The sequence below is a fragment of the Loxodonta africana genome, chromosome 7 (assembly GCF_030014295.1).
Source record: "Loxodonta africana isolate mLoxAfr1 chromosome 7, mLoxAfr1.hap2, whole genome shotgun sequence".
Taxonomy (NCBI): Eukaryota; Metazoa; Chordata; class Mammalia; order Proboscidea; family Elephantidae; genus Loxodonta; species Loxodonta africana.
In genome coordinates, this window is record NC_087348.1 from 46,443,537 (window position 1) to 46,461,540 (window position 18,004).

Sequence of the window (18,004 nt, forward strand, 5' to 3'; positions counted from 1 at the left end):
AATCAATTCTTTGTGATCGTTTTCACGAAAAAAAAAAAAAAAACTGATGCCCACTGCTACTTAGCACTGTGAGAGGGAGCTAGGGAAGGACCACCAAATACATCTCATGGAAAAGAATAATACTGATTATTTCCCCAAATAACAAAAGTTTGAACAATTTCATAAAGTTAACAGGTGATTTTAAATGGGGGGAAAAGAAATTTATTTGTGTGTGAGTCTAGTTAATATGTGACATTTGCTGCCAAAAAAATATTACAAAATCAGTGAGCTTCCTAAGGTTCAATTAGACACTTGCTAGAATGAAAGTTTAAACAACTGTTAATTTTGAGACTGCAAGATATCAACTTCTATTAGATGATCTTAGATACAAATGATTTCTTTCCTGTGGTATTTTTCTGGAAGAGGATTTCACCTACTCTTAAGAGATTAACTTATACCCTATCATTGACCTGTCTTCATTTAGAGTCCACAGTGTGTAAGGTATGATTACCAAATTCAGAGGAGATATAAACCATACAGAAGATGAAATCATGGAGTACTAATTCTTCTGCTAACCATTCCATGTCCTTGTGTAAACTAAATCAGGTTCTCTCTGTTTCAGTAATATTGCTTGATAAATATTCCCTTTAAACAAATGACTACCATTGTTTTGATTGCTCTTTTATTGCTTCTATCACCTCTATAAAACTAATAAAATATTAATATGGCCTCTGTTTGTATTGATTTATTCAAATTGTTAACTTACCTAGATACCAAATAAGAGAAAATATATTCTATTTAATTTTCTCAGGATCACTTTCCTTGGATTTCTTTTTTATCTGTTAGTAGACAGTGACATAAGTTGGAACTGAAATATCCTTCACAAGAGTTCAAAGGAAATGTTCCCCGAGAATTACATGCAATCCTTTATCTTGATTTGTCTACAATAGCTAAAGAATTGGTGCCCCATATACATTTGTAGTCAATGAGATCAAAATATGATCATGTAAGTGATTCAATTCTGAACACACTGAGTTCTATAGTCAAACTCAGATATCACGAGGATAGCTGCTTTTGGTTTGTGTATGTATGTGTGTGTGTGTATGTTTCAAGTGGAAGTAGTTTGGTCTTATTGAATTTGAGTAAAAATAGGTCCTTTTAAGTCATCTTACTAATGAGTCTATCAGATGTGACTTTAAGATATTGAGGCAGCTTACCCAATAGGCACATGCAAACATCCAAAGGAACCACAGCCTAAGAGCACACATTTATCCCAAAGGTACTGTCTAGGCCTAAAATATTTCTAAGACTTGAATTTCAATTTCCTTTTGAGCCTATGGATCATTGCTTTTGAAGATATGCAACAGTTGTCCTTATTCTTCCATTACACATGGGTTTGATTTGCTCTGTCAGTCAGAGCCTATTGAGGCAAATTAGAAGGATGTCACTCTCAGTATCATATTACTACTTTAGATCAAAAACAAAGGGTAAGCATAAGCTAACAAAATGGGTTTTCTGATACGGCTCGTAAATAGATTCTAAAGCTAAGTTCTGAAATTGTTTGCACAAAAAATAAGTATATGTCTTCTCAAGGTGACCATTTTAAGGGACTATACTCATGTACAAGGACAAGTGGATTCAGTGTTAGGGGAAGGAAATCGTAATGAAAAAGAGTTAGTTCGAAGGCCCTGGGGTGAGATGAGGTTTGTCATATTTTAGGAAATGAAAGAAGATCAGTGTGTTAAAACATGCTGAGCAAGGAGTGTGTGGAATGGCATGAGCCTGTCAGGGCCCCTAACTTTTCATCAGTAAAATAAAATCACATACTGTTCCACCCATACCAGAGAGTGGTTGTGGAGGTCAAACAAGTCATTATAAACTGAAAGACACTATCTGAACATATACCATTTTTATATGTATATTCAAAAAATAGTTTCACTACTCTTTACCACTGTAAAACAAATCCAGGTATCCTGGGTAAAATTTGTTTAAAAAAGAGGGTGTTGCATCAAAAAAGAAGAAAGGGACAAAATCATAACCTTAGCTACACAACTTGAACAAATAGAAAGAGACCAGCAAAAGAAGCCCACAGCCACCAGAAGAAACCAAGTAATAAAGATCAGAGCAGAAATAAACGAAATAGAGAATAGAAAAACAATAGAAAGAATCAACAAAACCAAAAGTGGACTCTTTGAAAGGATCAACAAAATCAACAAGCCACTGGTCAAATTTATAAAAAGAGGGTGTTTACTGCTTTTTGCCAGAGATTTTGAGATAATGAACATGTATAACCAATTAAAATTCCAAGTGACAAATACAGAATAGAGACCAGACATTATCGAAGACTATGTAACAGTATTTTAGGTAGACTGAAAGGAGGAAGGCCAGTGGTGATGAGATACTGTTAGAAAGATGCTCAATATAACATTCCAGTTTGGAAGGTGTAATTGATGGTCCATGATTCCATTCAGTGTTGAAAGAAGTCATATTTTGAGATCAGATTTTTCAGGAATGATATTTAATTAATTGGAGATCATTCTTTTTTTGGTAGGCCATAGATTGCTAAAACAAAATACATGAAGTTTAATGAAGAGGACAAATCACTCTTTTAACATAGCATGAATGACCCATTTGGACCTATCCCCTCCCTGATTACTTCTCGGCCTCAACACTCTCTTCACACTTTGTGCTCGATCTACACAAAATCCTGAACTGGCAACACTTCTACTGAGCACCCCTGATAATTTCAGATCTCAGGGACTTTGAGCAACTCTTCCTTCTTCAGGGAATACTTTCTGTTTTGTACTTTGTGACTCCTACAAACATCCCAGTCCCTCTGGCCCACTCCTATTTAGTCCCAGTTCAGATATCTTATCCCTCAGGTATCCTTCTCTGAAACCCACTACCTCCTAAAAAAAAACACTACCTCCTAGATGCTGTTAATGTTGTTGTGTTGGGTACCATTGAGTTGATTCCAACTCATAGCAGAGTAGAACAGCCCCGATAGGGTTTTCCTGGCTGTAATAGTCTACAAATCTCAGGTTACAGATTCAGGAGGGCAAGAAATGGAACTGACTACATTTTCCTATAACTCAATTCACATTATATTATGCATCCCTTAGTAATATATGGTGGAAATTTAATTTCAATCAATTTAGAATTCTCCCTCTTTTCACCCAACTTTTTATCCAAATGCCAGGGGGTAACATAATGCTCATATTTCAGAAGTAGGAATGAATGGGGGTAAAGCATCTGGTCCTTAGGACCATCATCCCTCCTTACTAGCTTCTGCTACAACAGCCACAATCAGATCTAGCCTGCGGTTATATCTTTGAAGAGCATTGCTGAGTTGCACCTCAGTCTTAAATGTAAGAGTACCTGGTGATGTAGCAGGTAAGCACTCGACTGCTAAGCAAAAGGTTGGGGGTTTGAATCTACCAGCTGCTCTGTGGGACAAAGACCTGGTGATATATTTCCAAAAGGATTACAGCCAAGAAAACCTCATGAGACAGTTCTACTCTGTCACATGGGGCTGCTATGAGTCAAAACTGACTTGACAGCACTCAACAACAACAAATTCTTTCAATAAATGAGGCTAAGATGTGGAAATAAATCCTTTGTGTTCTAAATTTTTTTATTTTTTTTCCTAAATATCTTCGATCAGTCAGAATATCTCACAGATCTTGGAAACCAAAAGTACAGCAAAACTCACAGAAGAAGATGAGGTCTTAGATTAAACGTATTCTCTTTTTTAGTGAAAAGAGTTCACGCAGGATGAGAATGGATATCGTGGTGAATTTAGATAGAACAGGCAGCCATTGTAGTCCACAGTGACAAGAATTTCAAATTATTTAGATGCCACCAAACGCCACTCTAGCGTAGCATTTTGCTTTTTGCCTTGGAATTTACCACAGATGCTATCACATTTTCCCAAACCTAATTCTGTCAGGAAACATCTAATATCACTCATTTATTTCTAAGAGAGCTATTTCTTCATCCTGTCTCCCGATATCGATCTAATAAATCAGCATTTGTTTAAATCATAATTTGTGATAATGGAAAGGAAAAGTTATCAATAATACTCATTTTTAAAAGCTGATTAGTATGTGTAGCTTAAGGCAAAAGATCCCTGAATGTATGGATCAATTCATCCATCAGTGTGTCTCTTCGGGGTACCTATCCATAAACATTTATTAAAAATCCAAGATCCACACCATGTTAAATATTATGGAACCTACAGAAGAAACATGAAACACAAGCCCCATTTTCAGGGAGCTTAGAACCTCACTGTAGAGTGGGGAAAGGTGGGCAGGGCACAAGAGTTATAAAAATTGAAAACTGCTCTTGAAGAAATTAGTGACAATTAAATTTCAAATTGTTTAGTAAAGACTACCCATGCATAACAGCTTTTTTTTTTTTTTAACCTGGGATATATTGGTAAAACTAAGAAATTGGGCTAAAATATCTCTAAGTTTCCTTTGTATATTGACCTCTGTCAACAGATGTTTTGACTCAGATAATTGTAAAACGTAGAAAAGACCATTTGAGGTACCATGCAAAATGTATAATGATAACTCAAAACAGGATGGGTTTGTGTGTGTGCAAAAGACAGCTAAATCATCAATTTAAGAGCCATGGAAAAGTATGAGCTTCTTGAAGATAAAGATGAAAAAAATCCAAACCTATTGCTGTTGAGTGATTCTGACTCATGACAACCCCACGTGTTGCAGAGTAGAGCTATGTTCCGTAGGGTTTTCAAGACCATGAACTCTCAGAAGCAGATTGCCAGGTATGTCTTCCAAGTGCCTCTAGATGGGTTTGAACCTCTAACTTTTCAGTTAATAGTTGAGCATTTAACCATTTGCGCCACCCAGGGGCTCCCGGCTATGTGAGTACTTGGTGTGTATTAAGACCTTGATCGACCTCAGTTTAAAATTATGCAAATCTTGGCCTCCAAGTAAGTCAGTATGTGTATTATGATGATGGAATTAAGCTGTCATCCTCAGGAGGGAAAAAAGACTGAAATAAGATTATATAAATGCCAAAGGGGAAATAAAGAAATTTCCATGGGAAAGGTTGAGTTCGAAAGGTCAACCTTTTGGTTAGTAGCTGAGCACAAACCACCCATGCCACGGAGGGAAATATGTCTGTACATCTGGGTAAATAACTTGTACCCAAGGCCCCAAGTGCCCTTTCACAGCCCTGAAAGCTGGGGAAAGAAATGCTGATTTCCTGAGAAGATGAGGCTGTGAAGGTCTGCACAACTTCCCATCACCTCCTCCTGCCTACAGTTGGATAAAGGCATCTGAGAGGATGAGACATGTGAATTAGCAGGCAGCGTCTTTGCAGTCACAAAATGTGTGAAATTGCTGCCCTGCCATTTAAATTTATGCACAAAACCCTTCTCAATCTTGGACAAAATGCCCTAACACCAAATACCTTCCCAAAGCATCCCACTCATGCCATGTTCCTGGCTTGGCATGAATGGTATCACTTGCCTGCTTTGAAGCCTTCAAAGGTTCCTCTTTGCACTTAGGATAGAATTCAAAGTCCTCACCAAGCCCACCGGGTCCTGCTTGACAATGTATCTGCAGTGCTTAACACACATTGCCTGTTCAGAGAAGACATCCTACAAATATCTGTTTAAAATATAGACTGAACTGGCGGAAGGAGTATCAGGAACTATGCCAAACTTAGCTGAACCCTAAAAGGTAAAAGATTCTACAGCAGGGGTAAAAGCCAAAGTACTTGAACAGCAGCTAAAGCTGGCTATAGGCTGGTCTTGGAGGCCCCCTGCTGTGCTAGGAGTTAACCTGTTAGTTGCTGAATTATGGAGCGGTCCAGGGGTTCCTGGAGGATGGGGCAGGGCTGCCAGGGAGGTGAAAGGGCACTTGGGGCCTGGAAGGATAAGCTATTTACCTAGAAGTACAGACATAGTTCCCTGGGTGGCACAAGTGGTTTGTGCCAGCTGCTAACAAAAAGTTTGACAGTTTGAACTTGCCCAGTGGCACTGTGAAAGTACAGCCTGGTGATCTGCTTCTGTAAAGATTATAGCCAAGAACACCCTATGGAGCTCAGTTCTGCTCTGTAATACAAGAGGTCATTATGACTCCAAATAGACTCCACGGCATATTTCCATATTTTAAAAACTGGTACAGCAGCATGGAGGAGACAGGCTGAATCTCAGTGCTGAGTGGAGGGAAGTTGGGAAGCTCCAGCAAAGGTAAGGATAAGACACTTGAAAAGGCTTGAATCTTGGAGATAAGTGAGTGCCTTGGAGGTAACTTGGACAGAGCTAGAAGAACATTGTGAAGAGGTGGCTCTGTCATTTGCTGGATGAAATAAGCCTCCGTGACTGCGTGTGTAACATGGAGATAGTGGTCATGACTTTAAGAGGGTCAAATGAGAAAATGTATGCAAAGTCCATACTGCAAAAAAAAAAGTTTTTGTAAATGATATTATTACTAGGGAAAACTTAGTTCTGCCCTAATCTGGGTGGCTCTGGACAAGTCAACCACTCTGAATACAATTTCAAGTTTTTGAATTTTCTGGGTTACAGGTTCAACTTTTATCAGATCCTCAAAGGACTTAAAAACCACTGATCTAACAATCCTTCCAGTTATGGATTGAATTGTGTCCCCCCAAAATGTGTGTCACCTTGGCTAGACCATGATTCCCAATATTGTGTGATTGTCCACCATTGTGTCATCTGATGTGATTTTCCTATGTATTGTAAATCCTGCCTCTACGATGTTAATGAGGTGGGACTCAATCTACAAGATTAGGTTGTGTTTTAAGCCAATCACTTTTGAGGTATAAAAGAGAGAAACCAGCAGCAAGACAGGGGACCTCTACCACCAAGAACGTAATGCCAAGAGAAGAGTGTATCTTTGAAGCCAGGGTCCCTGCCCTGAGAAGCTTCTAGTCCAGGGGAAGACTGATGATAAGGACCTTCCTCCAGAGCTGACAAAGACAGAAAGCCTTCCCCTGGCCTGATGCCCTGAATTTGGACTTCTAACCTACTAGACTGTGAGAGACTAAACTTCTGTTTGTTGAAGCCATCCACTTGTGGTATTTCTGTCATAGCAGCACTAGGTAACTAAGATGCTTCCTTTTCAAGAGGTTTAATATTTATCTCAAGTATCCAGAACCAAATTGTCTCATCCTACATTAGCATAAATTATACTTATTATCACTATCCTGTTGCCCTGTATTCCAAAGATCACCAAATTTATTTTGTACTTCCCTCCAGGAAAAAGGTATTCCTTCAATTCTAAATGGTATGCTCCATATTATTATTTGAATATAAATCAAACACCCACAATTTTCGAATCTTAAAATTTTATTTCAATTTCTTAAGAATAAAATTATTAACAATAACCATAAAGTTAATAATCAGTAGAAATATTAAAATATAAGAATAAGTATGGAAAACTGACATTGTGTTTAATTTGAAAACTTCTGACAAGGAAATACAAGTTCCTCTGCATCAGATAAATTCGTTGCATCCTGGTACCTGAGCTTTCCCTAAAACAGCAAAAAAAAAAAAAAAAAAAAAATGTAGGCTCTTGGAAGCCATTAAACAAACTGTAAGATTATAAAAAAAACAAAGTGAAGTGCAATTTCCACAAAAAGAAAAATCTCATCAAAAATGAATTCTGAGGTATACTTAGGCAGATGACTGCAGTAAAAGTTAAAAAATAAAATAAGTACAAAGTATCCGCTCTTCTTTAAAATCTCTTAACATCAAAAGAATAAACCATCTCTCATACAATAAGCAAAGACGCACACAGCCCTGCAATCAAAAATCGCTTACTTCCAAATGACAATTTATTCCTCCCAGCCACCACTAGGGCTTCTACATCCTGCCTGCCAACTGCAGGGAATTTGCATTCCGTTTGATGTCAAGTGAAACCCACACTCACAACCAAAACAAAATCTTTATCTCCATCTATATTTTGCAAAAACAAATTGAGGCACAACTAAATTCCAATTCACCTGGAAGGAAAAGACATTTCTTCCTCCTGCTCTTGCTTCTCTGGGCATGTTTATTAATCCCAAGGGGCGTTTTGACCTAGCGCCAACCATTCATCAATTTTCATCAACCATTATCTCTAGTCTCTGCAGTGCACCTGAGTAGGTTGGCAGGAAAACTTGTACAACCAGGTTTCATGGGAGAAAAATGCATTGCACTTCTAAAGTCCCAGTCTATACTTCAAAAATAAAATATATATATATGCTCCATTCAGTGTGGTGAATTTCCCTGGAGTATGTGACTGTGTTTACAATGGGCATTGTTAAAAATAAAACTCGAGTACAAAACCAGGGTCTAGGATATTGCCATCTCAACAAGGAGGGCAAAAACAACCACAGGCAGCATTTCTACATAGTGAGATCCCTGCAGCCAGGTGTTCCTGGGGTTTATCAAAAGGCTATCTGATGAAGGGATTACTGGGAAGGTGGTGCTATAAATCACGCTGTTAGTCACATGCATTCAAAATAGTTCCTACAATGCTATCAAAGGGGGATTTAATGCTGGCAAGTATTTACAGTGCCACCAATCGAGTAACAGAGAAGAAGTGGGAAAAAATCTACAACCCAGAGCAAGCATGCTTCCGGGAGTAGAGTGATTACAAGAATTTAGCTGTTTATTGCTGCAGAGACATGCTGCAGAGATTATGGGGGATGAAAAGAAACCCAATGCCGTTGATTCCATTCCGACTCATAGCGACCCTATAGGACAGAGTAGAAATACCCCATAGAGCTTCCATGGCTTAAAAACCTATTAATTTCCAAAATGCAAAACTAAGCGTTTTTAAGGAAATTAAAAAAAAAAACATTAAAACATGTATATGCTTTTGATAACTAAATTACAAATGTCTTTGATCGTCTGTATACAAAAAGTAAGAAAAAAAAAATTTGCTGTATTTCTTTTTAATGGAAAATACTGGGTTCAATCCCTGCAAAAGCACCAAATGCATATACCATTTAGGGTAATGTCACTGATGCATGTTTGACAACTAAATTATAAACCTCTGTGATACACTGTGTATGGAGAGTGGCAATTATGGCCAATAAAATCAAAGGAAGAAAAAAAAAACTAATTAACACTACCATATCATTATGACTCACTAGCATGTAAAATCCCATGCCTGCTCTAAATTGCCTGCAACTGGCAAATCCCAAATTCCTGAGGATTCAGACAAGTTTCCAAATGACTGGAGCCATCAGAGTCTCTGCGGGCTTTTCGGGGAGCTTTGGCATTGCTTTCTTATACAAAAGAGCCAAAGCATCCAAATGACTTAGAAGCCTGCTCCCCTCCTCCCCGACCCCAAAAATGTAACCCCGAGGTTATGAACTGTAGTCATTAGTTGTGGATCCTAAACAAATTCTGATTCTACCTTGTGAACGAAGATAGTGGTTATTTTTTGTGATGGTGAAATCGTGGAATTTGGAGACAAAAGACCTGAGTTCAAATGCCAGATCAGGCATTTATTACCCCTGTCATTCGGGGCAAATCGTTTAACCCCCATCAAATGGGGATAATAACAATGCCTACCCCACAGAAATGTTGTGCAGAAAAATGAGGCAAAATGAGTGTGCAAACATGAAAAAAGTGTTTAAACACACACACACTGTACAACAACCTTTCCACCATACCCTGAGGAGTCTCCAGCTAAACTTAGCAGGTAGGGAAAGCACAAAGCATCACGTTATAAAAATGTGGACACAATGAAAGTGAACTGGTCATTATAGAAAGAATAACACATTGCAGAGGGAGGAACTATCTGAAACCTGAATTTAGTGAATTTTCTCATATAGAGAAAATCTGGCAGAGAATTGTCAGCAAGATGGTAAATCTGTTTTTATGTGGTGAGCGAAGTTGGATTTTAAAGACCTCTGTGGCCTTCAGGTTGTATGGAAAAGCATTTGGAGACTCTAAATTAACTGAAATTAAAAAGTTAAAGTCAAGAATCCCATTTGGCTACTGACAGCTAAGTAAATGTGTTGTCAGAAGATTTCACAACTGTGGCTAACGATTGTGTTCCTCTAATTTCATTATTGAAAAAGTCATGGCAGCAGATGACCTCCTAAGCACTTAAGGTTACAACAAAGACGTCATGTAAAGCTGGAAAATGACTGATCTTCACAAAATTTTCCTGATATAGGATATTTCTGCATAAATGTAACAAATAAGAAAAGGCATCAAGAGCACTTAGTAAAGGTCAACATGCCATACAAACATAAGTTATTGTTAGAGAAATCTGAAAAGCTCTTTTGAATCTTGTAGAATGAACCAAGACATATGGGATTTATAAAATAAGGAATTCTACAAAAATTAAATAACATAACAAGAAAACCAATTATTACATCTCAATACCAAATATAATAAATTGAGGGGAAAAAATAAAAACCATGAAACGAATTCCCTCCCTGGCCTCACTGGTTATCCCTCTTTGACAACTTTCGCTTTGATTTTGATGTCACCCATTCATCCACACGTACATCTTTGTTCACCTCTGGTTCCCTGCAGTTACTGATCTCTCCCTTCGCTTCTCTGAACTCACTAAAAGGCTCAAGTAACCAGCTCACGGGTTATCCGTTTCTGACACGGCTACAGCATCTGAGACCTCTCACTCCAACCAGCTACCTCTTAGGTAGTGAACCCCCACACACAGTAGTGAAGGGTACAAGGAGAAGGCTTCAGTGCAACCCAGAGGAAAACTCATTTGCAAAACCAACTCGTAAGAGGTTGCTCTGCTTAGAATTCCATTGAATCTTGAATTTCCAGAGAGTCCTCTAGGCCTAATGGGTCCCCTAAGCTTGCCTGCGAGTTCATGGTAAACCCAGAGTTTTTTAATGCATTATGAGCATTCATGAACTTCTGGAGATATTTGGAGGTGTACAACCAGTGGTGTTTCAGGACGTCTTCCATTTCATAGCACTTGGACTGCCTGGCATTCATTTTCCGGAAGCGTCTGAACAGTTTGTTGCCAGACTCATTTCCCTCACTTGCCCATGCCCCGATAGATCCATCCCTCTCGATAATTTCAGGGACATGTGCCAGGGTTTTGTGAAAATAATTGGTGATTTTGCCCTCATATCTATACTTGAACTTGGTAGAGAGGAGCTCAGCAAAACGCTGTGAGTTGAAACTGTACTGGCACAGAGATTCTGGGCACTCTTTAGCAGGACATGATGATCGCCAAACGGGTTTCATCTTCAGGTAAAGGTCTATCAGCTCCCTCAGCGCCTCGTGCCTCTCCTCAGAGGGAATTAATTCACAAACTGCTTCGACAGTCTCTTTGGTCATAAGCTTCCTGGCAAAGTTGCCATTCATCCTCATGATTGGCTTTAGGTTCATCCTCTTTCGGAGATGTTTGTCTAATGTGGCCTGCCATCTTTTCCTTTCCTCTTTGGAAGCATCGGGATTCTTATACGCCTCACCTATCTCTAGCTGGAAAATCTTGTAGAACTCAGCCGCATTGCCAATGTCACAGTGGAGTGCATCTATGGAAGGAACTGTCTCAATGAAAGGTTTGGCTGAGACCCCTTTCACCCGGTCTCTCAGTTCTTCCACAGACTCGTGGTAGGGGTTGGAACGCCAGACCTCATAGCGCTCCAGGTTCTCAGCATGGCTTCTGGTGATGGAGTGGAAGACAAGATTTTGCGAGGCTTCCAGGCGGGTGGCATCACAAAGGGTACAAATGTAGACTGAGCCAGAAGCTTCGAGGCCTTCCACTTCCCGGACAAGTTTTTCATCATATCCAGTGCCCCTAAAGATGAACTTGAAAGTCCTGAGGATGCCTCCCATCTCAAGCATTAATTTGCTGCTCTTCATGGCCTCCCTCTCTGCAATGAGAGGGCTCAGGATGGCAGTCAGGGTCTCGTGATCAGACTCATCTGCTAGCATAAGGCACAATGGCTTGCAACACAGTTCAGAGTTAGGTTTGGCTTCCTCGAACACCTTCACATTCTGTGAGCCTTGTGCTACAGTAATATTCATGATTGTGAATGAAAAACGAACTGCCTTTTCTGGTACTACTGGTCCACTCCCGTGTTTCTCACTCACATCTCCCATTCCATCACAAGACTCCTTCACCACTACAGTGAAGGGGCCATTTAGGTAGTCATCAAGGTCTTGAGATTTCATGCCTTCCAAGATGTCTTCTTCCATGTCCATCAAAGCAGACACCAAAGCTGAGTCATAGCGGAATCTCTTTGCAATGGTGTCCACTGGGTAATCATCCACAGAGGAGGATAGTCCAGACAGTCCATCAATGATGCCTATATTAGTACTAGAAGACACATTCTTCAGAGGTGGCTGCCACTCAAAGGGATGGTAGCCTGGCAGAAGGACCTTCTCAGCATTCCGAAGGGCATGCAAAGGCTGAAAAATCTGCCTCCCTGTGATGGCTTTCACAGTCCTGTACATCTTGTGATACTGGCTGCAGCTAAGGAAGGTGTTGATACGGATGGCCAAACAGACAGCTGGCTGCAGGCCAGACCCCCGGCCCTGCATAATGGCCTCCAGCTCATCAGCTTGTCTGTGCTCATTCCTCGCCCTCAGTACCAGCAGGAACAAGGTTAGGCACACAGACTTCACATCTCCACCTTCTTCTTTGTCAGCGAAAGCCTTGACTTGCAGCTTGAGCTCCCTCAGACGGTGCTTCTGAGCTCTCCGGGTCAGGGACAGGAGATGTTGGCGGGGTCGGCCCCCTTTGTTAATATGCACAAAAGTCTCTTTTGATTCCTTGTGGCTTGAGACATGATGATTATATTTTTCCAAGCTGACCTCCTCACTGCACTCTTTTGCTGGACACTTCACCATCAGAGAGTTTAGGATGCTCAGAAAGGACTTCACTGGACTCTCCAGGTCAGTAGAGAAGCAGGGATATTGGCAAGAGGGACAATAGCTGCCCATGACTTTGAGGCATCTGAGAATGCAGATCCTGCAAAATACATGCTTACAGCTGGTCTCCACGGGGTCAGCCAAAATGTGTTTACAAATCTGGCAGGAAATAGATTTCACAAAGTGCACTGGGTAATCCACTGCAAGGAGCTTGGTGCTAAGGTGTATCTTACTGCAGTTGGCAATCCTCTTCATGACTTCCTTATTGCTGATCCTTGTCTGAGCTCTTCTCTTACACTGGCAGGCTTGTCTTGCTCGGTCAGCCACAGTTTTGAGTTTTTTGCTGAGCTGCAGACTTGGCTGATGACTCTTCCTCTTGAGTCCCCGACGGGCAGCATGGCAGATGTCACAGGATGGTGTGTGGGCATGCCACTCCATGGTTGCATTCCTGGGGAAGTAAAGCTCAGATGGGGCATGGCTAAACTTCCTGTGCATGATGCTCCAGCAGTTATGGCAGAACTCAGTGGGGTGGATCAAGTCAACATCCGCCTTCACGTCGATCCGAAAAACCTTGGCAATGAGATCTGGCCAGGAAGTGACTCTCTTCTCCTTCTTTCTTAAAAGGCCTTGGGTTTTACCATCCACGGGGCCGTGGACTGGATATCTCCTGTTGTGCCCATCAGTTTTAAAAGAATTTCCACAGATGCGGCACAGATGTCGAAGGTTGGCTTGGTGGATCGCTGTGTCTCTTGCTTTCCCATTGTCACAGGACTTTTTCAAAAAGTTAGAGTGAATCTTTAATGCTGGTTGAGTCAGCGCTGGCTTCTGACCAACAGCCTTGTCCAGAACTGCTGGCGATTGTTCCAGAGAGGGTCTCCCCTCTGAGGAATCCTTCTTTCCTGTTTGAGATTCTTCAGATGACTTTCCAAAAGATCTCACCCTGAAGAGCTTAAATTTCCATTCTGAAAATTTAATATGTGGGTGCTGAATTTCTTCTGGGGCAGAATTGAGTCCCAGGCTGGGTGGCAGAGAAACAGCCATGCTGGATAAGGGACCTGGAGACAATGAAAACAAGTCAGATTAGGAAAACATTCAGAGAACTTATGAAAGGGAACCATTTTTTAAAATTAATTTCCTACTGATGCATCTTGGAAGTAATAAAAATGAATGTATTCGATTACTCATTTGTTAATTCATTCAAAAATTACTTATTAAATCTTCATTTTTAAGGCAGCACATGAGGTTCTGATCATACAGCAGGAAATGGTCATTCCTTGTTCTTACAGTGCTTAGGGTCACTTATACCTTCTATCACATTTATAAGGAATCTTAGTACACACACCATTGTGATTTGTTGTCTGTGTGTGTGTGTGGTGTGTGTGTGTGTGTGATTTCCTTTCCAAAGCCTTAAGGTCTCTGATGATAAAATCTTTAAAGACTGATCTATCTTTGTTTAAGTTTCCTAGTACACACTACGTGCTCAATAGTTATTTGTTGTGTAAATGCCTTGGTAGACTGGCTACTAAAACCAAAGAAAGTCATATTTTTCCACATTTTATTAGCCTCATTGCACTAGCTGAACAATGTATTTTCAGCATCTTAAAGCAGTCTTCCAAGAGGTTGCTTGTTTGTTTCTTCCAAACCAGTCACAAAGGGATGATAAAGCTACAGGTCCAAAGAAACTAATTACTCTCTACTTCAAGGATGAAGAGAATTTTGAACTTTATGAATGCAAACTAATAATAAGTATCATGGATATTAATTATGCTCACAATTTTAATTAGTGAACACTGCTATAAATTATAAGGCTATATTCTACATTCTAAACAACACCAGAGAATGCTCCAAACCTGCAACAAACCATCATAGGGCATGTACTAAGATTCTGAAGGATTTTTAAGATGAAAAATCTAAGTGCTTTCAGATGAACCTTGCACAGGTCATCCTGAAGGTCATTACTAGTCAATGGTCATTAGCTCTACAGCTTTTAATAGGAGGAGGTGGGAGGTAGTATATTTCTTCTGGTAAAATCTGATAGCAACTGAGATATACTATGTCATCATCAAAGTCCTATTTACATATGTCTAGAAACCCTCCGCATCTGGGTTGTAGTGCAGACATCCAATAGTGATGTTAAAAAAAAAAAAAAAAAATCTGAAACTACCATTTAGATCCAAATAGCCCAAACCCAAACCAAACATACTGCCATTGAGTCGATTTTGACTCATAGTGAAACAACAGAGTAGAACTGCCCCCACTGGGTTTCTAAGGTTGTAAATCTTCATGGAAACAGACTGCCACCATTTTCTCCTGCAGAGCAGCTGATAGATTTGAACTGCCAACCTTTTGGTTAGCAGCCAAGCGATTTAACCACTGTGCCACCAGGGCTCCATCCAATTAGCCCAATCTTCCCAAAATTCTTTGCATAACTTAACTAGGAAAAGCATCTATATTTTCAATCTATCATCTATATCTCTCAAATTTTCCTGGGTCAATTCTTTCGACCCATCAATTATATCAAACAGTGCTTTTTTCCCTCAATTAATTAACTAAATTAATGGAGTTTTTTTTTTTTTTTAATATTCAGGGAGTTACAGTCTCAGATGAACACACTTGGGGCTGGGGAGCAAGGTACAGGCTAATCTTGACCTTTACTAACAAAGTTTCTTTTTAAGTCATTTCTTGAAACTATTGTTGTTCCATCTTTCATATATTATGCTTCAGAAATCAATGTTTTCCATAAAAATTAAAAACAAATTTCCAAGACTTGGTTAAAAGGCAAATCAGGTTAGTTTGTTCCATATACAGGACTGTGTGAGTTATACAGTTCCAAACCGTTTTGAAAGTCTCATTAACCACAAAAGTATTTCAACTGCAGCCCAACAAACACCCCAAAGTTGCTCATAGCCCTATCGTGTTTCTTAATTCTATCCTGTGTTACCAGTAATAGGCCTTTGTATTCATGTCTCCCTTTCCTTGTTGGCTGGAACTCATCTCCCAAGGCCTTTTTCATTCTTTTACCTTTCACTGCCAACCTTGTTCTAAAGCACTTGTGACTTTACAAGATATTATTGTGAGGACTTACATAAGCCTGCATTACCATCTCTGGAGCTAGCCAAATGAAACACGGAACTTACACATTGAGTAAGTCAGCCACAAAGCATGTTGGAAGGACCCCAGAACTATTTCCCCACCTACTCACTCCTTCACTGCCTCCCACTGGCCTGAAATGTTATGTCAAATTCTATCAGAAGATATCCACTCATTGAGTTAAGGCGTGTATATCCTGGAGTCCCTGAAGAATTACAAATACCGCCATAAAAAGAGTGCCATCACCAAGCAGTTATCAGTCCATTAACCCAAAAACCCAAACCCATTGCCGTTGAGTCAATTCTGCCTCACAGTGACCCTACAGGACAGAGTAGAACTGCCCCATAGGGTTTCCAAGGAGCGCCCGGTGAATTTGAACTGCCAACCTCTTGGTTAGCAGCCATAGCACTTAACCACTATGCCACAAGGGTTTCCTAGTCATCAACAAACAAATTCAAATGATTTATTAGGTTGTTTTCCAATTCAACTGCTAGAAATCCATTCAAACTAGAAGTAAAGGGGTGGAAGGGATGTGTTGTTGTTCTTGTTTTGAAAGAAATATAGAGGAATATACACCAAGATGCTGATGGTGGTTATCTGTGGAAGTTATAGAGGTTTTATATTTTTATCCTCACCTAAAATAAACATGTATTACTTTTGCAAGAAGATAAAGCTTTTTCAGAATTATATCTAATGGAATATTATCTTTTTAACCTATCAGAGTAGCAAAGATTAAAAACTGATATTACACAGCTTAAATCAATTAATTAAGGAAGGAGTGTAAATTAGTATAGTATTTTTAGTGGACAAGTTAACAATGTCTATCAAAAGTGTAAATACATGTTATCTTTGGTGCTATAAATCTGCTTTTAGGAAATTACAGAAACATTCCCATAGCAATGTTTCTGTACAGTAACTTCCTAGTTAGAGACATTCATATGGAGAGAGAGAAAGAAAGAGAAATTTGTTTAAAAAGAGTTTGTAGCTTGGAAAAATAGGAAACATAAATAATCACCAACAGGACATTGTTAAATAACGTGTGGTCCAGATGGACGATGGGAAATCACACAGAAATTTAAAATTTTTGTATGCACTGTATTGTTTTCTAGATGCAATGATGCATTTGTGCAACCTCTATATGCATTGATGACGTGGAAAGATGGCCACATGACAAAACAAAGAACAGAACAATAGCAAGTATAATAATAACAGGCCCTCATTTATGCAAATATGTTCATATTTGTATATTCCCAAAAGTACAGAAATTCTGGAAGGACACACCAAAATCTTAACAGCATTTAATCTCTGGAGAATAGGATTGGCACTGGCCTCTTTCATTTTCCTTTTTATTCATTTTTGTATCATTTGAATTTTTCACAACACACATATTATCGCTTAAAATTTTGTAATCAATTCATTTTGAAATTTTTAATGATTAGATTTATATGTACTCACAGGCACTTTTCCATATTTCTCCCAAAATTTCCCCCCAAAAAACTTTAAGACCTGGCTAAGACTCACATTTTACCATCATCCTTAGCTTTCCTTTCTCTTCTGGTAAATATATAGAGAGAGTACTAAAAAATGGACCTGTAGACAGCATGGAGCCCTGCTGGCACAGTGGCTAAGTGCTTGGCTGCTAACCAAAATGTTGGTAGTTCAAACTCTGCAGGAGAAAGATGTGGTGGTCTCTTTCCATAAAGATGATAGCCTTGGGAACCCTATGGGACAGATCTACTCTATCCTATAGGATCTCTGTGAGTTAGAATCGACTCAATGGCAACAGGTTTGGTTTAGACAATGTGAAGTTAGGATTATGAAAGACTTATTTTGTAGTCATTGTTTTGACATTCAAATATCTTGCAAATGCTTGATCTCCTCTTTTCTAACAAAAGGTCTCAGCAGTAGACCAGCCTTAGAATTTAAGAGGCTCAGGGGCAGATGTTGCCTCAATCCTATCCCCATGGGGCACTGAGTCTCCACATTGTCATCTTCTTTCATCGTAGGGCACAGATACATTTTGACAAACCAGTCTGAGGTGGCTTGGACTGGGCTAAAGTTGTAGTTTGTGGCCAGTGCTAT

General features: G+C 39.6%; 1 protein-coding gene across 1 annotated transcript; it reads right to left on the reverse strand.

The window, feature by feature from the left end:
• Positions 1–10,605: 10,605 nt before the first annotated feature.
• Positions 10,606–13,873, reverse strand: RAG1 (recombination activating 1). The gene has a single exon (XM_003412274.3). It carries the CDS (start codon positions 13,871–13,873, stop codon positions 10,742–10,744), a length of 3,132 nt encoding a protein of 1,043 aa, XP_003412322.1. The 3' UTR covers positions 10,606–10,741.
• Positions 13,874–18,004: the final 4,131 nt, after the last annotated feature.

Coding starts and splice junctions, on each gene's coding strand:
- RAG1 (XM_003412274.3), bottom strand. CDS start 13,873: ATGGCTGTTTCTCTGCCACCCAGCCTGGGACTCAATTCTGCCCCAGAA.